The 23003-nt window shown below is 42.3% G+C and overlaps 1 protein-coding gene across 6 annotated transcripts; it reads left to right on the top strand.

The window, feature by feature from the left end:
- Positions 1-28: 28 nt before the first annotated feature.
- On the top strand, positions 29-21800 carry Fgfr1op2 (FGFR1 oncogene partner 2). 6 transcript variants are annotated; one of them, XM_035448505.1, is made up of 7 exons: positions 29-47; positions 8597-8733; positions 10984-11101; positions 12344-12486; positions 15120-15233; positions 17801-17914; positions 19739-21800. In XM_035448505.1, exons 2-7 carry the CDS (start codon positions 8599-8601, stop codon positions 19874-19876), a joined length of 762 nt encoding a protein of 253 aa, XP_035304396.1. In that variant the 5' UTR covers positions 29-47; positions 8597-8598; the 3' UTR covers positions 19877-21800. The 6 variants fall into 6 exon arrangements, with proteins under 6 accessions (XP_035304396.1, XP_035304397.1, XP_035304398.1 ...); XM_035448506.1 differs by lacking the exon at positions 29-47 and adding an exon at positions 264-414 and having other exon boundaries at positions 19719-21800; XM_027430109.2 differs by lacking the exon at positions 29-47 and adding an exon at positions 266-414.
- The last annotated feature ends 1203 nt before the right edge of the window (positions 21801-23003 follow it).

Genomic DNA, 23003 nt, shown 5'->3' with positions numbered 1-23003 from the left:
AAACCACGCGAGACTTCGCGAGGGGCGGGGCGCAAGCCTGAGAGCAGGCGAGGAGGGCGGGGCGAGGAGGGCGGGCGGGGCCGCTGATTGGGCCGCCCCGCTGCCGCTGCCAATCAGCGGCCGGCCCCGGCGGAGTGGGTGGGACTGCGGTAACCCGCGGAAGTCTCGCGAGGCCCGTCTCTCGGCTGCGGCCGGGAGCGGAGTTCCGGGCGGGCCCGGAATGGGTCCGAGGCGCGCGGCCTGCGAGAGCGCGCGGCCGCGGCGGTGTGTGCGGCGCTGGGCGTCCGCCCGCTGAGCAGCAGGCGCGGCCGGGGGCGGGGTCGGCCGTGGGCGCCCGGGTCTCTCAGGCCCTCAGCCGGCGGCTGAGAGGGGCGGAAGCTGAGCGAGCGCGGGCGAGCCCCGCCGGGAACTGAGGTACGGGGTTGGGGGAAGCCCCGAGCCCTAGCTCCGGCGGCACCGGACGCCCTTCCGGGTTTGTTTTCTTCCTGCCGCGGCAGGGAGTTGGCGCCGCCGGCGGGTTTACCCCGCGCTCAGGGGCGGCCGGCACCGTTCCGAGCCCGCGGCGCCCGACCCGGTCCGGCTCCGGTGGAGGAACCGGTTTCCTTCCGAGAGAGCTTCGAGTGCGCGTGCCCCGGCTCCCCAGCAGTGCGGGTCCCCGCTTTCAGGGCGATGTGTGAGTGTGTGTGTGCACAGAAGCTGTGTGTGTGTGCACAGAAGCTGTGTGTGTGTGTGTGCACAAGCTTAGGTGCGTGTGCACAAGCTGTGTGTGTGTGTGTGCACAGAAGCTGTGTGTGTGTGCACAGAAGCTGTCTGTGCACAAGCTGTGTGTGTGTGCACAGAAGCTGTGTGTGTGTGTGCACAAGCTTAGGTGCGTGTGCACAAGCTGTGTGTGTGTGTGTGTGCACAAGCAGTGCGTGTATGTGTGTGTGCACAGAAGCTGTGTGTGTGTACACAAGCTTAGGTGTGTGTGTTTACAAGCTGTGTGTGTGCACAGAAGCGGTGTGTGTGTGTGCACAAGCTTAGGTGCGTGTTTGTGTGTGTGTATGTGTGTGTGCACAAGCTTAGGTGTGTGTGTCGGAGCTGCCCAGGCTCCCTTCTGTGTTCCACTCACAGTGCACCGGGTTGCTTCTACTTTCTCTGTGATTATTACAGTTACCCTCCCTCCGCCCCAGACCCGTGTCCCTGTCACTGTGAAACGCATTATCTCTCCTGAAAGTTTTCCAGTTCTAATTTAAGCGTATTGATTCATCAGAGCCTTTTACCAGGCTACCTCACATCGTATTTTACCTTCTTAGTGTCACCATCCACCCGGGCCAGGCTGCTGGGTGTTTTCCCCAGAAGAGCCTCTGGACGCCCACTGGGTTATTTGGTTTTCCTGCTGTTTCACCGTCTATCAAAACCCACTCCATAGATCATTCATTTTAGACTCCCTGTGAGTGACATTGATAATGCAGTGAGCTCCTAGAGGAATTGACATAGTTCTGCAGTATTTATTAGGATGTATTATTTGTTCAATTATTTGTCTTTCCTGCCAGTTTGAACTTGAGTCTGGAATCATGTCTTATTCATCTTTAAAACAAAAGCTAGTTCCATGTTGGCATAGCAAGCATTATTTACACAAACATATAGACATATTTATAATGCAATCATTCCGAAGAATCTGCTATAAAAATCTCATTCCCTTAAAAATCAGAATATTAAAACCGAAAGGGACCTTTCTATTTTAGGTAAATGTGCTTAACCTGTTTTGAATATGAGCAACCCCATTTTCCTAACAAATGTGATGGAGATGTCGTGTGATAGGAAATGCATGTATATGCACACACCTCATGCATTCCAGTGATGTTATATTTGACAAGCAGGACTTTATATGATGTCTTTGACAGGGCTCAGCATATATGCATTTCTGCAAAGATCACTGACTCGTTGGCCCGTATGTTTGAAATAACTGGTTTAGGTTAGGTTACTTCTTTTGGGGGTTGTTAAACACACACACACACAGAGGCTAGCCACAGCTCTAGGGAGCATGTAAGTTGGTTTTGATGTACCAATGCTCTTTTCTTCAAATTTTTTTTTTTAACTTTTAAGAATGGATTTTCTTCATAAAGCTCCAGGTGTAGTCATATTCTTGGAGTAGAAATTATCTGTGCATTCAAACAGTGTACTCATCTATGCAAGATGCTCATTTTCATGTGTTGTGTCTTGTTGTGGGATATTCGTACACTGTGTGAAGGTATATTGCTGTAATCAGTGTAATAAAAAGTGGAACAGCCAGTAGCTAGGCAGGAGGTATAGGTGGGACTTCCTCAGAGAGAAAGGAAATAGAGGACATGAAAGGAGACAGAAAGCAAGGTGGGCAGAGTGTGTGACAGACCGTAGATGAATAGAAATATATTAATTTAAGTTATAAGAACTAGTTAGAAACAAGCCTAAGCTACGGCCAAGCTTTCATAAATAATAAATCTCTGCTGGCAACCCAAAGGAAGAAATCTAACTACAGTTTATATATATATTTTTTGTTTTGTTTTTGAGACTGGGTCTCTCTAGATAGTCCTGGCTATTCTAGAACTCACTATGTAGATCAGGCTGGCGGCCTCCCTAGTGCTGGGATTAAAGGTGAGCACCACCGCACTGGCTACAAACATTCTTGAGCTCTTAAAATCTTTCTCTGAAAGACTTGAAACACATTTTTACTTTGCTATTTCCATGAGTTAGCTAATACAATATTATCTAACTACTAACATTAAAGGTACCTACCTGAGCAATAACAACTTTTAAAGTAAATTTTTGACATCTGTCATATGTCATACCATGTTTGTATATCTTCAACAATCGGATAATTGGTAGATTTGTTTATAAAAGAAGCAAGAGTTACTTGAACTTTAGATTTTTCTTAACTAAAAGCTAAAAGTAAACTTCTGGCAGTTGCTGTTGTGGGTAGGTGGTGGTTTCTCTTGAATCACCGACAAGATGTTCTAGACCATCTGTGAGACTCTGCAAACGCGTTAGTTGTGGAGTGGGTGAAAATGTGGCTAACGCAGGAAGCAAAACCCTGTTTCTGGAAAGCATACCTCTGTTATTTGTAGGTAATAAATATATTATGACCAGTTAAGACAAGCACTGAGAAAATAGGCAGGTAAATTTGAAAATATTCCTTTTTAAATTGGAGTCTGTTTTTTAAGATGCATAACAGAATGTGAAGAACAGTATATCTCCCACGTTACTTACTAGCCAGAAAGGGAGAGAAAGAGCCTTTCAGAAAGGAAGTCAAAGCAAACTCATATTATAAAATAGTTTTAAGTCTTTTGAGGTTTTGCAAACAGGAAATGAGTATACAGATTTACAGAAGCTGTGTCACCGTTTATCTGAAATGTTAATAAAATTGGGTGTTGAGTTGTCTGCATAATTTTTTGTGTGTAGATGGGTTTTTATGCTTCTAAAATATGAAAATGTAGTTTACTTTCTTAGTCTCTATGCAGCCTAGAGAACACTTTTAAAGTAATTCTCTCTCAAGGCCCACCATATCCATTGCTTAATTTTAATATATACTTAAAATGATTGCTGGATTTGTATAGTTATGTGAAAAAATATTCAAAATTTTGGTTTTTTTTTTATTGTTCTTCCTATGCATCTTCCTTGGCTGACTTGAAATGAAAAGTTTTAAACCTTTTAGGAGCTGCACTTGTGGAGTTGGGGAATTTGTTCTCCCCACCTCAGGATGCTAAGACAGTGTTTGCATAACATGAAGCAAACAGGGCCCTCTGGTTCAGCCTGGCTGTGGAGGTCCGGTCTCGGCCAAACCTGGCTGTCACTCAGCTCCTGCATTTGGAGTCCTTGAGGACTTGTCCCATTGTCTAGATGGCAAGATAAGGTGGTGTTCTTAGGTCCATAGAGCTGCCACTTTGAATTAAACCTGACAACCCGAGTCTGAGGTCTGAGCCCCACCCATAAGGTGGGGGCGGGGAGCCTATTCTAAGTTGTGTTACCTAGCAATTTGAGTTAGGGTTGTGATGGACATCATCATCGTTTCCTTTAAATTTCTTTAATGACAGTAAACATCTTTTAGGGCAAGTATTAAAAGTCTTTGGGCCGGGGCTGGCAAGATGGCTCAGAGGTTAAGAGCACTGTCTGTTCTACCAGAGGTCCTGAGTTCAATTCCCAGCAACCACATGGTGGCTTACAACCATCTGTAATGAGATCTGGTGCCCTTTTCTGTCATGTAGGCATAACACTGTAAACATAATAAATCTGATTTAAAAAAAATCTTTCGGCCATTTTTAAAATTAGACTTATTCTTGCTATGAGTGATTCATCAGAAGTACAACTTGGAACATGCTTCCTCGAGGTCTAGCTTGTTTCCCACACTGTCTTGGCTGTCTGATAGTCCTCCCCCACCCCCATCTGGATGAAACCTGGTTTATCAGCAGTTTTTTATGTTTCATGCTTTTGGTATCATGCCTAAAAAACTTTGACCATCTCCAGATTACAGAGATTTTCTTTGCTCTTTTTTCCCCCTTATAATAATAGCATTTTTCATTTTGTATTAAAATTTGTGCTCCATTTGGGAAAAGCTTTCTATAAACCATAGAGCTTTATATAAACCAAGTAAGAACTGTGTTGGGATTACTTTCTGGCATATAGGTGTTGAGTTCCATTTGTTGAAAAAATGCTGACCTTAGCAAAAAAGAAAAAAAAAATGTACACAGATGTGCAGGCACTCTTGATGACCAGAAGAGGGCTTCAGATTGAAGCTCAGGTTAGTGACACTTGTGAATGCCTGACGAGGGTCTTGGTGTCTGAAGTGCCATCCTTATAGCTGAGCAGCCAGCACTGTTAGCCACTGGGCCGGTCTTTCTAGTGCCTGACATTCTTTGACCTTTGCACCTTGCTACTTTGTCTTTTGACTCTGTGTAGCCCAAGCTGGCCTTGAACTCACCCCACCACACTCAGCTCCCTTTGCACATTTTCAGAAATAAATTGGTTACCTTCCTGTGGGCCTATTTCTGGGTCTCTGTTCTGTCTCAGTGTATCACAGCCATCTTGTTGCTATGCTTTATGTAAAGCAAGTCTTATATCGTACACTTTGTTATCTTTGCAAGAGAGTTCCAGTGGTTCTAGTTTCCTTGCTTTCTGTAGGAATTAATTATAAAATCAGCTTGTCAGCTTCTAGCTGCATTAGACTGGAAATCTCTTGGCTTTGTTATATTGTGTCTATAAAGCCTTGAGCACAGTATTTTCTCCACACACTTAGATACTATGTTTTCTGTTGACGTGTAGTTCCCAGCATATAGATCCTGTATATATTTGATTATGCCCGAGAATTTCATTTATCTATTATGTCTATTATAATGTATATGTAATTATAAATGTAGCTATTTTAAATAGTTCTAGGACTATTATTAGACGCTCATTTCTTCTTGTGACTTTTTGGCATTGGTGGGTTTTGAGGAGTTAATCCATGTAATATACATTATGTAATTTTTGTATATGTAATTCTGTTTCCAAGTTGTCATTGCTAGCTTATGGAAGAACAGTTGGTCTCTTGGATCCTTTGGGCTTGTACTTGTATCTTATGGACATGCTAAAATCATGGATTGTAGGAACTTTATGTTTTACATTTTTAGTCTTTGAAATTTCATAGACTGTATTTTGATTTTATTCACCCCCAGCTCCTCCCAGATCTCCCCACCTCCTGCCCACCCACGTTTGTGTTCTATGTGCAGCTCACTTGACTCCTGTCTCCTTTTAAAACACACAGAGAGAAATTGTTTTTCTTCTTTGGGATTTTCAATGCAGCAACATGGACTACAAACTACAGTTTTCTTGTATGTATCCCAGTTGACATTTTCCCCCCTGTCCTTATTGCTCTGGTAATTCAACAAGATTGGTATTTGGAGCATCCTTACCTTGTTATAATTTTAGTGAGGAAAGTATTTAGTCTTTTACTAAATTCATGAGAAATTTTGCTCTATGGTTTATTTTGTTTTTCTCATTCCTTTTATAGGGTAATGTTAAGATCTTTTAAATGCTGAATTGCTTTATGAATCTAAAAGTTTTTGGTTTTTTTCTTCTCTTTCCTCTTATTCTTATTTATGTGTTTGTTTATTTGAGATAGGGTCTCTCTTTGTAGACCAGACTGGCCTGAAGCTCACGAGATCCATCTGCCTCTGCTCTGGCGTGCTGAGATTACAGGTGTGGACCACCATGCCCTGCCCCCCATATAAGTGTTCTAATCTCCTTAAAGAGACTGTATATCCCTGTTTGTCTTTGTTTTCTGAGATAGGGCCTCTATTGACCGGCCTGACCCCTGGACCAGACACTGATTTTACCTGTCTCGTGTTCTGTTTTGTTTAACGTGTGTGTGTGTGTGTGTGTGTGTGTGTGTGCCCCAGGTGCATGCCTAGTGCCCATGGGTTCACAAAATGGTGTCATGTGCCCTGGGACTAGAGGTGGGGATGGTTGTGAGCCACCCACGGTGCTCACGATACAGGAGCAGCAGTGAGTGCTGAGCCCTGTCTCCGGCTCTGGTGTATTTTAAGACTTGCCACTGAAGCTCTCTCGGTCTGGAGCCTTTTGTGCAGAATATTTTTAACTCCAGTTTCTTTACTATTTAAACTTGTTAGAAAATAGCTGTAGAAATGTGGTTATGTAACTCCAGTGGCTATAATAGTTACAGGTCTATTGCTGGTTATTCATTTCTTCTTGTAGGACTTTATGTCATTTGTGTGTTTTGAAGAACTAATCTTAGTTAGGTTTCTGATGCTGTGAAGAGACATAAGCACGGCAATGCTTATAAAGGAAGCGTTTAATTGGAGTGGCTCACTTGCAGCTTCAAAGGTTCAGTCCATTATCGTCATGTCAGGGAGCATGACAGCAGACGTGGTGTTGGAGCTGACAGTCCTTAGATTTTGACTCAGAGGCACAGGAAGTTGACTGATTGTCACACTGAGAGGAACTTGAGCAAGAGACCTCAAAGCCCGCCCCACAGTGACACACTCCTCCAACAAGGCCACACCTCCTAATGTGCCTCTACCTTTGGGGGCCATTTTCTTTGAAACCACCACAGATGTGTTTAATCTAAATTATCTAATTCATGTATATGAGATGTTAGAGTGAAGTATGGCTCTGCAGTGGTTTCTCTTGGTCTTTAAGGGCGTGGGAGTTGAGACAGATTGTGTGACCCAGGGTGGACTCCTTCTTTTGATGCCCTGCCGCAGCACAGACTCTTGGGTACTGGGATTGCAATTATGGGCCATCACCACTGGCTCTTCATTTGTTCTCTCTCCTTGGTTATTCAGTCTCTCTTGGTATCTGTCTCTACCCCCCATAAACACTCACACACCCTCTTTGCTTTAAAGAACGGACCTTTAGTTTTACTGTGTTTACTTTCTTTGCTTCTATTTACTTGGGGTTTATTCTGCTCTTTTCCTACTTTCTCTAGGTTAGGACTTGGACAATTGATTTCAGATCTTAGATTCTAACACAAACAAGATTTCTCTTTAGTTCTTTTTCAGGGTCTTCGCTGTGTGCTCCATAATTCTAACATCACTCAACTTTGTATTTTCTTAGATCCATTGGGCTGTTTGCTCTTAGTTTTTATGTACATGTGTGTGTCTGTCTGTGTGGGTGTGCACACATGCATTGGAGTGTCTGCCTACCAGCTGTGAACTAAACTACAGTCCTCTGCAAGAACAGCAAACTTAACCACTAAACCGTCTCGCAGTCCCAAACTGAGCTTTTTAAATTTTTATTTGTTTATTATTTGAGACAGGGTCTCACTGTGTAGTCTGGCTGCCCTGTAACTCACTGTGTAGACCAGGCAGGCCTTGAACTCACAGAGATCCACCCAGCTTTTCTGAATTCTATATCTGGCATTTCTTCCCCCCCACCCCCCTGTTACAGGGAGGGACCCTTGTTTTTTCAGTTTTCTGTTATGCTTTGGAGATCAGCACAGCCTGTCAGTCGGCCTCCACTGAGACCACGGTTGGGTGTCAGGTTATGCTTCTCAACAGCTGTGCTCTCGGGGATGCTGGAACTCTTGTTCGCCCCATCTTGCAGTGGGGAGGCTTGCCCTCTGTCCTGTGGCACCATGCAGCAGATGCCCAGTTGTTGTGTCAATGCTGCTGCACTGCTGCCCCAGCCTGGGCTCCTCAAGGCTCCCTCTCTCTTGCTGCTGTTAAGCATTGCCCTTGACGACTCCTGCAGAATGCAGCTGAGCACCTCCTGCTTCTCTTCCACATTCAGCCACCTCAGCATCCCCTTCAGTGCCTCTTTCAAGCCCATTGAAAGTTGCCTGTAGTGGCCAATAATATTCTTTGTGGAAACTGCAGGAATTGAGATGATGGTGCCACTTTACATAAGACGCCATAGCTCATCCCGGAGGAGGCTCAGACTTGGACAGAGCAGGGAGAATTCTTACAGTCAGATTTGCATTTAAGCCCATAGTATCCCAACAGCCAGAACACGATATTTGTAAATGCCTTTCTCTCTAAATCATGGACAATGTTAGGGGAAGCTTAAGAAGGGCATCTGTGATAATGTGGAGCTAAGGTGACTTTAAGCCCTGGTCTTAACTTATTTACTGTTACTCCTTTAGAAATGAGCTGCACGATTGAGAAGGCACTTGCTGACGCCAAAGCCCTTGTGGAGAGGCTGAGGGACCATGATGATGCAGCAGAGTCTCTCATCGAGCAGACCACGGCCCTCAGCAAGCGAGTGGAAGCGATGAAGCAGGTTTGACTCTTCTTGCTGGCTTCACCGACATTTGAGTAAACTTAAGTCATGAATGTCTTAGTCAGTGTTCCATCGCTGTGAAGAGACACCCTGACCACGGCAGCTCTTATAAAAGAAAGCATTTAGTTGGGGCTGGCTTACAGTTTTCATCACGGCTGAGAGCATGTCAACACAGAGCTAGAGAAGTAACTGAGAGTTCTACATTCAGATCCACTGGCAACAGGAAGAAAGAGGCTTTGGGCTGGGAATGAAACCGCAAAGCCCACGCCCAGTGACACATTTCCCCCAATAAAGCCACACCTCCTAATCCTCTCAAATAATGTCACTTCCTGGTGACCAAGTGTTCAAATCTGTGAGCATCCCAACAGCCAGAACACGATATTTGTAAATGCCTTTCTCTAAATAATGGACAATCTTAGGGGAAGCTTAAGAAGGGCATCTGATGATGTGGAGCGGATGGGAGCCATTCTCATTCAAACCACAGTAAACAATCAGATAATTTCTAATTGCAGTCTTCACATAGCATCACTTGTGTGTTTGCTTCACTGTGGACTAGGGTATATTAATCGTGTTCACTAACAAGTACATAGGTTTATTTTAAAATCTATGAATTTCATCCCTCTTCTGACAGAATTGCATATTTGAGTTAAATAAGTGAAACTGTTAAATCTAAATACATTTGATAAGGATCAGACAACACGTTTCACTAGTACTGGCACACATTAGATATTTGCTGTATTATATAATGTTGAGATGTTTATACTTTCCTTTATAAAAGTACTTGGGTGTTACTTTGTTTTTTGTTTGTTTGTTTGGTTGGTTTTGGTTTTTTGAGACAGTTTCTTTGTAGCTTTGGAGGCTGTCCTGGAACTCTCTGTAGACCAAGCTGGCCTTGAACTCACAGAGATCCGCCTGCCTCTGCTTCTTGAGTGCTGTTCAAAGGCGTGCACCACCAACGCCCAGCAACCAAATAAGTTTTTTTAAATGATGTAAAGAAGTATCTAATTTTCATCCTGTGCGGTTATTTCAAGTTCTTTTTTTTGCTAGCATGTTTTAAATTTGTCATTTACAATAGGAATTAAGTAGGTTTTACTTCTTGCTACTGGCATGTAGAGGAAACTCCCAGTAGATGATTGAGTTCAGCTACTGTATAAGCTGTCCCCCCAGAAAGACTTCCAACTCTTAAGGAAGCAGCCCTAGGCAGGCAGTGGTGGCAGACAACTTTATTCCCAGCACTTGGGAGGCAGACACAAGTCCGAGTTCAAGGCCAACATAGGCTACACAGAGAAACCCTGTCTCAAGAGGGTAGGGGGAGAACCTGAACTAAGGCTCCTTAAAAGTTACCAGAAATACTGGAGCAAGTCCACTTACTCTGTTTTATACCTGCATCTCCCTAAAGTGGTCTGCTCCTTGACCATCCGTCCAGATGACAGTAAGCATAAACCTGGTAGTGATGTGTTTTACAATCGGACTTTGACACCTGCAGTTAAGAACCAGGAGTGTTACTGTAAATATATTCCCAGCTATCCAGTAAGAATGCCTCCAGAAAAAAGAATAATTCTAAAATTAAGATTCCTGCTTTTTTTAAAAAAAATTCAAAATCCAGCCAGCTGTTGTGGTGCACACCTTTAATCCCAGCACTTGGTAGGCAGAAGTAGGTGGATCTCTGTGAGTTTGAGGCCAGCCTGGTCTACATATTGAGTTACAGAACAGCCAGAGCTACATAATAGACTTTATCTCAAACCTACCCCCACCGCCCCTTGCAGTGCTAGGGATGGAACCTGGGGCCTTGCTCATGCTAAGCAAATTCTATGCCGGTCAGGTCAGTGTGTTTCTGGCTTCCCACCCTCTCTACTCCCACTGACCTCTCTCCCAGTGGATTTGCCTGTTCGAGACCTGTAGACACTTTGTGTGCGTAGGACATGAGCTGTGTGGCTTTTGTGATTGGCCTATTGACATGTTTTAAATTTCATCTGGTTTCTCGTATGTGTCAGTCTTTAGGGGATACAGCATGTCTTGTTTCTTCTCTCTTGGGTCAGGGTGTGGGTACTCTAATTCCTCTTTTTTTCCTATTATGAGTATTGGTACTACGGATGTTTTCTTTTCCCTAAGGAAGGAATGTTGGGTCATGTAATGCCTCTGTTTCACTCTTAAAGGGTCTGTTCATTTATATCCATATAGCAGGTAAAAATTTGCAAATATTGACTTCCTATGTGTTCTTTTTTTTTTTTTTTTTAATCTTCTCATTAGTATCAGGAAGAAATCCAAGAACTCAATGAAGTGGCAAGACACCGGCCGAGGTCCACGCTAGTTATGGGAATCCAGCAAGAAAACAGACAGATCAGAGAATTGCAACAGGAGAACAAAGGCAAGATAGATTGTCGTGAAAAAGACCTTTAGTCTTCCATTGTGGTACTAGTTTGGGACTAATAAGTATATTCACAAATCGGAGAGGGGCTGGAGAGATGGCTCAGTGGTTAAGAGCACTGTTGCAGAGGATCCAGGTTCAGTACCCAGCACCCACGTCAGGCAGTCCTGGCTGCCCATCATTCCTTCTCCAGAGGATCTGACACCCCCTTCTGGGGCGCAGGCATGTATGTGGTGCACAGACAATGTAGGTACTCACACATGCACGTGAAATCAAATAGAATCCTCTTTTAAGTGGGGAAATAGTGAGCTGAAGTCCTCCTTTCTATTTAATCTCCTTCTTTGGTCTGTGTGACGAGGAGGCGCTCTCTCTGTGCTCTGCCCTGCTTATCCTCTTCTCAGCTGCTTCTCACATCTGGTTTACACCATTTTGTTACCTGTGAAGAACTGAACTCCACTCCCTGCCGTGTCCCAGTGTGGCTGCTCATATGCTCTGCTGTACCTGGAGACTTTCACTGTCAGCTTTCTCTCCATCCTTCAACACAAGCCCAAGTCCAAACTCCCCAGAATAAATGTGGCCATGATGCCCTTGCTTAAAATCTTCTGTTTTGATTTTATTTCCTTGTCAGTTGCTGGTCTCTCTTCTGCCCACTTCACACAGCTCTCCTCCACACTGTTTGTTTTGCCTTTCTACCTCAGTCTCCTAACATAGCCTTCACTTTCATGCTCCTTGCTGAAGATTCTCGTTCCTTTAGCTAGCGTTCACCATAAGAGCTCAAGTTCATTGCAGTGTGATAATTCTGTGGAACTTTCCCCAGTCCAGCCTCATAGCTCTGAAATGATTTTTAAGAAACAGTTTTAAATGAACACTTTAAAAAGCTAATGAGAGATGTCTCCAAGGATTAAGGGCACTTGCCACCAAGCCTGTCAGCCTGTGTTCCATCCTTGGAACCCGATGGAACCCCTGGAGGAAGACAAAAGTCAATTGCAAATTGTCCTCTGACCTCTGCATGTGCCATGGCGTGTGTGTGTACACACAACACACACATACACACACATACCCACACACATATACACACATGCACACACACACAGCATAAACCTTTATTTCAATAAAAAGTGGTGAGGGGCTTCTTTGCTGCACGGTCTCTTTTAAGATGTCATGTATGTCAGTGTTTTGGTAAATATGATTTGGGAGAGTATAATCTTAGCTCATTTCAATAAAGCACATTGTTCTCGATAGAACTGCGAACATCCTTGGAAGAGCACCAGTCTGCCTTGGAACTGATAATGAGCAAGTACCGAGAGCAGATGTTCAGATTGCTAATGGCCAGCAAAAAAGACGACCCAGGTATAATAATGAAGTTAAAAGAGCAACACTCAAAGGTAATCAATCCAGTCTACGAATTTGACTTGAAATGAAAATTGGGGCCATTGGTTAATCGATGTTTAGAGTTTAAACAATGAAAAAAAAATCTAAAATTGGTGTGATATGATATATAATTACATCCCCTTCTCCCCCCCCCCTTTTTTTTTTTGACAGGGTTTCCCTGTGTAGCCCTGGCTGCTGTCCTGGAACTCAACTCTGTAGACCAGGCTAGCCTTGAACTCTTGATCTTTCTGCCTCTGCCTCCTGAGTGCTGGAACTAAAGGCATGTGTCACCATAGCCAGAAATACCTCACATTTTTAATTGACATTTTCTTTCATCGTCACCACCCTGCCCCCTATTTCTTGTTACATATTGTATTCTCCTTGGCTTATTCTTGTAACTCACATTACTCCTTATTAACAGGGTCTCACTGTGTAGCTCTGGCTATCCAGGAACTCACTGTGTAGACCAGGCTAGCCTCAAATTCAGAGATCCATCTGTGTCTGCCTCCCTATTGGTGTCCTTAGTAACTTTAAAATGGTGTGTCTGTGTGTGTGGTGTCTGTATATGTGCAGTAATAAACTATTGTAAAAATAAAGGTGTGTTTAGTTTAAAATTACTCTGTGAGATTCTCTGCTTTTAAGTAGAATTTTCCAGTGAATCTGTAGTGCTACCTGTAACACAAGCAGAAAATGGAAACTTTAAAAGTCTGTGCACTGCTGAGTGCCGATTGTTTCCCTGAAGAGTCCAGTCTTCATGAGAAGCCATGGGGTTGGGGATCCTTCATGTAGATGACATCATTTGAGAAGCAAAGCCGAAGTAGTTAGAGCACTTTTGCAGTTGCTTGAATTGCGGCCATTTGGGGGCAGTTGTCAAGACAAGCAAAATAGTTGTTGCTGTTTACATTAAACTGAATTTTAACTGCCAGTGGAAAATGAAAATATTAAACTAGATTGGATGACTGGCTTTGGATAATGGTGAAATAAACTACTTACAACTAATACTATTTAAGAAATAGTGGTAGTTATAAGATACATATATTTCTCAGTTATATTTTGGAATCTTTAAAATATTTCTTCCACATTGGCGTTTATATCTAATTATCCTGTCAGAATTAGATAACTAGTAGTATTCTTTGGGTGACAGTTATACATATTACGGACTGTAATAGCAACCTCATGTTGATTACTAAGAGAATAAAGGAGTAAAGTTGGGTTTAGTGTTACCTATTTATAATAATCATGCCCTAACAAAATGGAAACCCTTGGGTATTTAACTGGTCTTTTGAACATAAAGTCTATGGTTAATGTTAGTATTGGTTACAGAGTAGCTACTTCAGTGTATATCAAGCCATGTACAGTGACACATACCTCTTTAATCCCAATACCTGAGAGGTAAAGGGAGGAAGGTCGGGGTTCTAGGCCAGCCTGGTGACATGAAATTCTGTTTTAATTCTACCTTCCCTCTCCTAAAAATAAGTAAATGTGTAACTAAGAGAGTTTTTTTTTTTTAAGTATAAGAATTGAAATTCCAGAAGGCCCTCTTGTTTTACAATTTGAAAAACCAAATTTTTGAAGTTTTGAAAGAGTGAATACCACCACCACCACCCCAAAAAAGTGCGTAGAGTAAAATCTTGTTAGTCCCATATAGTAGTAACTGTGGCAGAGCGAATGTTTTCTAAAGCACATGAGGAGGTGGAGGCAGAGCTCCATGGTAGAGCATGTGCTGAGCATACCTGCAGCCCTGGGTTCAACCCCATAAACAAACCTATTGGGTGTCCAGTCATCAGTGCTGTCCTGTTAAAAGTTTAAACACTTCCTAAATAGCCATAAACCTTCCGTTAACATTTGTTGTGTAGATTGAGATGATCCAAGTGCTGATCCTTGCCTTCCATAAAGTGACTGTTCAGTTATTTGCTATTAATTCTAACTAATACATGTTAATGTTTGTGGTTTTGATTTTTCCCAAAAAGGAGACACTTTGACTAAGTAAATCAAACATTTATTAGTTATTGGATTAGTTGCTAGAGGCAAGAGCAAGGTTAATGAAGGAATACATCACATCACTGTTAAGTCTGCCATGTAATGGGAAGTACAAAAACAAGCATAACTAGAACATAAGGTAGAGTGAGGTAAAAATGAGTCATTACTATAGAAGTAGGAAGAGCAGTATTGGTTTCCATAAGCAGAGTCTGAAAGAAGGCAGATTATTTAATCTAGCCTTGAATCAACTACAGGAGTGGGGTATGCAAAACAGAGAAATGAGATAAAGGCACAGAAGTGCAGGACTAGACTTGGTTAGGCTCCAGTGATCTGATATGCCTAGACATAGAAATACCTCTGCCACTCTTTGGGGGACACAGTTCCATGTGGCTGCACTTTGCAGCATGTGTCCTGCTTGAGGACATAGTGATACAGAATTTTTCACTTATCTAGAGCCTTATGAGTCCATATTTAAAAATCACTAGAAAATTTAACTCAGTTTCATCCAAATACTTATTTTTACATCATTATTTTAACAGACGCCTTTTTGGAAATCTTAAAAAAACAAACATTCCAACGGTTGGCTAACACGCATGAACTAACACTCATTCGGTGTTTAAGTTACGGAAGAATTCCGTATTAACATTATAATGGCTCTGTGCTACAGATTGACATGGTGCATCGTAGCAGCCGCGAAGGAGTCTTCCTTGATGCATCTCGGCGCATTCTTGAAGCACCTCAGCATGGACTGGAGAGGCGGCACTTGGAAGCCAATCAGAATGTACACTAAACCACACAGTCAACTTTGGTGGGGGGGATGAGATGGGGTCCACTTAAAGAGTTGTTTTATTTCTAATTGCCCTTCCAGATTAGATCAGCAAATAAATGAAATCAGTTGAAGAACAGTGTGCTTTTCATGGCTGTGCTGCTGAGTCTAAAACTCTCAAGTTTGTCCTCAGGGCCCTGTGTGTCATGCACAGGATGTAAGCCATTATAGATGACCTGACAGGTTTAGAGATGTTTACCAACCACCTTTTTTTTAGTTTGTTCTTACTAGATGTTGCAGCAGTTTTTGTTGTTATAAAAGAGTGCATTTCTAGACGTTAGATATTTTCTTACTCAGAAGGCAGAGGCAGGGAGTTCTCTGAGTCTGAAACCTGGTGTGTCTATGTCATGAGTTCCAGGCTAATTAGAGCTATGCAGTGAGACCCTGTCTAAAAAAAGTAAAATACATTTTCTTGATATTAACTTTAGTCTGATATTATAAAAGGCTGGTCCATCAAACTTAAAATTTTTAATTTAGATTCTTAATTTGTAGTCCTTTGGTTTGAGTTCACAAATAGGAATGCTTTCTTATTGTGTCTTAAGTGTTGAAAAGCTGGGTTGTTGCTGCAGAGTAATAGTAATAGTAATAACAAATACTATTTACCTGTTAATACATTATTAATAATCATTAATTATTATTGATAAGTAAGTAAATAAGACAGACTTGGATGCGGTTAGCAGGACAGTCCATGGTGATGTACTGACATTTGGTCTTCAGAGCCACCGTTCCGTAAGAGCAGTGTGATTGGTTCTTACAGCTAGTAAGTAATCGTCCACTGGTCCTGTAAAGCATGCTAAGCATCATTTTGTTTTTTCCTGGTGACAAACAGACTCTATACTGAAAAATCAGCAGCCTCTTTTTTCTGCCATTTTAAAGGCAAGAAATTATTGGCTTCCTATATGCCTTTTAAACCTGTGCTGGTGTCTCAGTACTGACCAGGTTACAGATTAAGAAAGCTGTTGTTATTCACACTTTTACTGTAGGCCTTCAGTTTCTCAGTTATCTGATGTGTGTCCTCTGTAACAGGGGGTCTTAGTGACTTCGAGGTGCTGCAGAGAATGACAGGCGTTTGCCTTGGTAACAGCTTTGCTACCACTAATCCAAAGCTGTCCAATACACTTCCTAAACTAGTGACATCTGTGTGTCATGTGGAAGGTACTTAGCCACATGTCACCATTAAGCACTAAAAAGTGTCACTCATACATGTGAGAGACAGAATCACTAATTTTTTTTAACATAGTTTCTTTTTCAACTATACTGCATGAGGCAGAGCAAATGTTCTTTATGGTGTCTTCTAAAGATTTCTCCATTAAGACAAAGGGTTAGAGGTGTAGCCCTGGATTCAGTCCCCAGAACCAAAAACATATAAGGACCTACATCTTTTTCTTTAAGGTTATTAAATGGGACTAGGGGTGTAGCTCAGCGATGGGATGTTTGCCTAGTCTAAACTCTTGGAAACACATAGACACATATTAAATACAGTTAGCAAGGGCAGTGCTGTTGTCCCCCATGTCCTCCAGTTTAATAGTCATGGGGTTCTCTAAGGTCTGAATCAGATCCTTCCTACAGCTATTCAGCTGCCTGAAAGACATGTGTTCATTTAGGGATTTTGTCATTGGATTTCAAATGTTTTTGTCTTAATGTATTAAGTTGTGTTGCCAATGAAGAGTGATCAATAGAAACTATGAGAAGACGATGATGCTTGGGCCTGTGTTGGTCGGCTCTTAGGCCCCTTTGTCTCCCTCACTGAGCAGAGCTTGTGAGGTCAGGGAAGATAACTTCAGAGGAATTGTGCTTCTGTTGTCTGGCTTAGTGCCTGACACATGTCATCAAGGAATGATATAGAATTTGTAAAACTGATAAACATGGGTGTCTATAGCATGTAGAAATTAGTTCTATTTTCATCAAAAAAAATTCATGTTTTAATACTGCAAAGCAATTAGTTCATTTTGCCGAATAACTTTTATTCCACAAACAATACACTTTCTGTTCTCGAGGAGGATTATGTCTAGAAAGTCTCTTGGTAGACTTGGGACCGGCTTATAGGCATTAATACTCTAGAGGAGACTTCAGGAAGAAAAATCACCGCATGTGCCGGCAGGTTTTCATCTTTCCCATTGCTTTAACCATAGTGCTCGCAGCCATGAGAAAGAAAATCTTCTTGGTCATTGTGATACCTGTGAAATGAATAAGTATTTTGCTATAGAGTTGAGTTATGTTGTGATCTGTATCCTTAATTATATTTTCTGTCAGTTTGGGGGGGAAGGGGATTCTCTCAATGTAGTCCCAGCTCTTCTGGAACTCCCTATGTAGACCAGGCTGGCCTCAAACTCAGAGAGATCCTCCTGCCCCTTTAACTCTATTCTTAGCACCTGATGTCCACCCAGCTTTGTTATGATTCCTGTTACAAAGCAACATAAGGATACCACACTTTTGTGTGGCAGTGTGGTTCTGTCAAAAGCGATTTCAAAATTAAACGAGTAAAGTCTTTTTCACATTTCCGTGTCTACCGTTTCTTCCAGGAGTTGCAAGCCCATGCTGACCAGATCACCGAGATGGCAGCAGTGATGAGAAAAGCTATTGAAATTGATGAACAGCAGGGTTGCAAGGAACAGGAGCGAATATTTCAACTTGAAGTGAGTTTTAAACTTCAAATACAGGGTGGTGGAGGGCGGGGTGCTGTATATCCCTGCAACCACTCAACCAGAGAACATTCCTAGTCTTTAACATACCCACACTCTTTGAGTTGGTGGTAATGATTCCTGAATCTGAATGCTAGTGTGAAATACTCCATTGGGTAGTAAGGCAAGAATCTGGGAGCATCAGTGACACATGAATCCATCAGTAGTTGAGAAAGTTTGTTTTTAAAACAGGTTTGGTGGCACACACCTTTAATCCCAACACTCAGGAGGCAGAGGCAGGCAGATCTCTGAATTTGAGGCCAGCCTGGTCTCCAGAGTAAGTTCCCAGACAGCCAGGGCTACCCAGGGAAACCTGTCTTGAAAAGAAAAGAGAAATTTTAGTTTTGATTCTGTGTTGTTTTTTCGTGTGTGCGTGCATGCGTGTGAATTTTCTGGTTTCATAATCTTTAAGATGCGGTTCTTTGGTAGAGATCATGGTGATGCAGAATGTTTTTATGATGCACAGACAGTGCTGTTTCTTTCATCCTATCACTGCATTGGGAGGCAGCGGCAGGAGGATCAGGGATTTAAGATCACCTCAGGCTCCAATGAGTTTTAGGCCATCCCAGACTACATGAGGTCCTGTCTCAGAAAGAGGGCTGGACCCGTGGGTAACGGTTACTGACTCTGGATCCCCAGCTCCTGTGTAAAAGCCAGACACATGGATGTCCAAACAGTAAGTTCAGTAAGACCCTATCTCAAAACATGAAGTGGAGTGCAAGAAAGCAGGACTCCTGGTGTCAGCGTTTTGCCTCCTCGTGTACACACAGGGAACACATAGCACCCCAAAAAATAAAATTTAAAATGCTTTGCTTAAAATCATGATCAGAAAATTTCTTACGGATGGCCATAAAACCTATTTCTGTCTCTGAGCATACAGTATGCTCCCATTTGTAAAATAAGGGTAGGTCAACTTTTTCGACAAAGGACCAGAAAGTTAAGTCCTTTGATTTTGCAAACTGAACAGCTGATACTCAGTGTCATTGTGGTTATGTCAAAGCAGCCACAAACAAAAACAGATGGGCAGGACTGTGTTGAGAAACCAACCCCAGGCCAGGACATTGAGACCTAGAAAGTGAGGCCAAAGACAGCTGTAGAGAATGGGTTGGCAAAATTGCTTACATAATATCAGATAATCATTTACATTTCTTTTTGAAAAATAATACCTCAGCTAGTTTTGCTGATCTCACATTTTGCTAAGGGAAAAATACAGTAACTACCACTGAGTGATGAAATCTATCTCAAGGTATTATTCATGTAGATTTATAACTAGTATTAGTTTATATGGGTGTTACTCATCTCCAGTCTGTTTGCAAAACAAGCTAATTTCTGCCTCTTTACCTGTTCTGTCTGCACATATTAAGACTTGCAGCTCTGTGGAGGTTGAGTACTGACTCTATGTCTTTAACAGCATTTGAAATCTGGTTTTTGTTTTTGAGAGTCTCACTGTGTAACCCTGGCTGGCCTAAAACTTACTATGTTTACCAGGATATAGAGATCCCCTTGCCTCTGCCTCCCAACTGATGAGATTAAAGGTGGGTGTCACCACACCCAGCTTTGAAATCTGTTTTGATTCAGGTTAACAGCCTGTAGCACACAGTGCATTTATCCATTTATGTGATCACAGAGCCTGCTTTTCATGCTACGCCTTCATACGTCTGGCCTTTAAAATACGTTCCTCTTAGAGGTGCCGTGTACAAATCTTCCTGTCTCTGCACAAAGGTGCTCTCCCTTTGCGTTGGGTGTAAGCCATCTGCAGTTTTACTTGTCTCCTTACAGCAAGAAAACAAAGGCTTGAGAGAGATTCTTCAGATAACTCGAGAGTCCTTTCTGAACCTACGAAAGGATGATGCATCAGAGAGTACATCTTTGTCTGCATTAGTGACCAACAGTGACCTGAGTCTGAGGAAGAGCTGAGTGGCTTTCTGCGTGGGCCCATCCAAGTGAGTGGATGAATGAACATAAAACCCAACTTCAGTCAGCCTTTTTTCCTCTATAGTTTGCACAAGTACACTGGCAAAGAGAACAGAAGAATGTATCATCAATGGTCACACTCGATCCCAGCGAGTAAAAGACAGAGAAGCTGAGCCGCTGGGTGAATCGTGAGCAAGCACCCTCAAGGTGCTGCTGAAGGGCTGTTGGCTCCCTGGATGACACATGGGTCACCCTGAACACCCCAATAAACATTTGGAAATCCTAAACTATCCCAGCTTTAAATGTTAAGTTTTGCTGTGGTTTTCTGAATGGAAGACTTTGTTCTAGGTCTTACCTTTCCTGTTGAGTGTCAGAACAGCTTATGTATGAGGCTTCCCATTTGTTCAGTCTCTGTCAGACAGTTAGACTTTAAAGGCTTTAAGAATGTGTTACTTGCACCATAAACAGAAGGCATATACTCATACTATACCTAGTTCCCATGACTTGTAGATAGCCGTTATCCATGACTTGCTTGAGTGTGTGCAGTACCATCTCAGGAAGGAAAGAGAAGGAATACTACTTTCTAAGAAAGACTGCCATATATAGACACATTTAGTAGGTTAAACTACTTTGACAGAAAATGTTTTGGTTCTGGGTTAACAGTGAAACTGCCCTCCTCTCTACTTGCTGCTTAAGGATAGGAGACAGTTCACTAGTGGACAGTTGACATAGTTAATGTAACAAGATGGGTATGGTCCTCTCCAAGTAAATCTGGAATTCCTTTGTTTTTATTTAAGAAATTACTCTTCAAATCCTTAAAAAGTAGATTCATGTTCCAAAAACAAAGTTCTGGATCCGAGTCTATGTTCCATTTGGCTCTTATAACCTGTGAGGTTTTCCCTACAACCTGTGACTCAGAAAAGGGCAATGAGTGAGGGCCCACAGACATTTTCCTTTGTATTTAAAAACATTTACACCCGGCCAGTGGTGGCGCATGCCTTTAATCCCAGCACTCGGGAGGCAGACGCTGGAGGATCTCTGTGAGTTCAAGGCCAGCCTGGTCTACAGAGCAAATTCCAGGGCAGCCAAAGCTGTTATCCAAAAAAACCCTGTCTCAAAAAAAAAAAGAAAACACAAAAATATCATATTTACAGTCTGAAAAGCTTTTGAAGGCCACAAGATACAGAAGTGTGCTTTAACACCAATTGAAACCTACATTGTTCTTACTATGTAGTGATCAGAATAAAGGGATAAAAGATTGTGAAATGATTAAAAATATACTTGTGTGTCGAGTGCATATTAAAATTAGCACAAATAGAAAGTTCTACTTTTGAGTATATCATTTGTTAAATATTGCTTTGCTTTGTAATTTGACATGCAGTTTCATGTATTGGCAAAATTCAAAGGACTTTTCACTTGAGAAATTTTCAGTCTGAAGTTTGAGGTGAGTGGGGTCCCAGGGCTGTTAGGAAAGGGCCAGTGCCCTAGATGTTAGACAGTTCACATTCGGAGGCCTTAATTTTTTATACATAAGTGAATTTATTTTTAAGATTTTCCTATTGGTTTTTGGAGAGTACTCCTTAATTTAATGGTACATTTGTTCATGTAGTTTTATCCCAGGCCGGAATTTTAAAAAGGAAGGCTGCACTGTTGAGACAAGTCAGAGACAATGCATTGAGCAGCTCTATTGTAAAATGTTATTTGAGAAGTGATTATTTTTGTAAAAAAGTATTTATCCTTTGTCTTGAGTATAATTTTAAGTTTGTAAGTACTGAAATACATTTGCTTTGTTTTTAGCAAGTTTTCCACCCATCCCCACCCCCACCCCTCGCCATTACCCCCAAAAAAACAACTTAAAGCTTACATCTCAGAGTGTGTGTTGAAGAGGAGCCCTATTTTATCAATAAAGATGAGTGTTTAAAGCTGGGGTGGCCTCAGGGTTAATTTCAAAACAAAGCTTGCATTTCTTAAATACAATTTGTTTTTGAAGCTGCTTCTCTTTGCAGGAGGGGAGGGTGACACTGTGTGTACTGTGTATGCCCTTTGTGTACACCGTGTATGTGCCCTGTGTGCACTGTGTGTGTGTACTGTGTGCGCGCTCTGTGTGTACCGTGTATGCCCTCTGTGTGCACTGTATGTGCTCTGCCACTAAGCTGTATGCTCAGCCCTATGGCATGTTCTTTGGTGTGTGTGTGGGGGGACTATTAAGGAGGGAGGGGGAGAAAGGGAGAAGGGGATAGCATCTTGCAATCTCATCCCTTGCAAATTTCCATTTCAGCAAAATAAACCAGCTAGCCCACTTTTTCAAACAGCCGAAGCCCTCAGCAAGTACCAGCAGTTAACCCTGTCCTCAGGATAGAATTACTAATCCTGACACACAGGCCATTCTTTTCAAGGAGCATGAGCAGGAAGACTGCATGGAGGACTTTTGGAGTACAAGCAGGAAAGCTAGCAGCCTGGGGTCTCAGCTCCCCTACAGAGTGTGGCCTCAGACTTAGCACTTTCTTCTGTGATGCCTTTAAAGTAGAGGTATCCTGTCTGTTCCTGCTCTCAAATTACAGCAGGACTCTGGTCATAGCCCAGTGCTATCCCACCAGCTTCTCAAATACCAGCTTGCTCTAGAGGGGTTTATGTTAACACCTATTGTCAAGACAAAATGAAGTGCTAATCCCCATATAGTCAGGCTGTGAGCATCGGGAGCCTGACCACCATGATTAGCCTGCCTTAGGCCAAGCTAGTCTCAAACAACTTGGTTATCCTCAGCTACATAGCAAGCTTAAGGCCAGAGTGGGCCACATGAAACCATATCTCAAAAATTAAATACATTTAGGGACTGAAGAGATGATTCAGCAGTTAAGAGCACTGGCTGCTCTTCTAGAAGACCCAGGTTCAATTCCCAGTACCCACATGACAGCTCACAACTGTCTATAACTCCAGTTGCAGGCTCCAACACCCTCACACAGACATGCATGCAGGCAAAACACTAATGTACATATATATGTAAACTATATCACCCTGGATTTCCTTCACTTCCTGTTAGCCTTAAGCTGAGATTTTAAAACAACTGTATTTTCCAGATTGAATAATATTGTTTGTAAAAGCACAAACAGGACCAGTATAAACTTCTCGA

This window comes from Cricetulus griseus, chromosome 8 (assembly GCF_003668045.3).
Source record: "Cricetulus griseus strain 17A/GY chromosome 8, alternate assembly CriGri-PICRH-1.0, whole genome shotgun sequence".
Taxonomy (NCBI): domain Eukaryota; kingdom Metazoa; phylum Chordata; class Mammalia; order Rodentia; family Cricetidae; genus Cricetulus; species Cricetulus griseus.
Note: the sequence above shows the minus strand (reverse complement) of the source record. Positions and strands in the feature narration are given on the sequence as shown.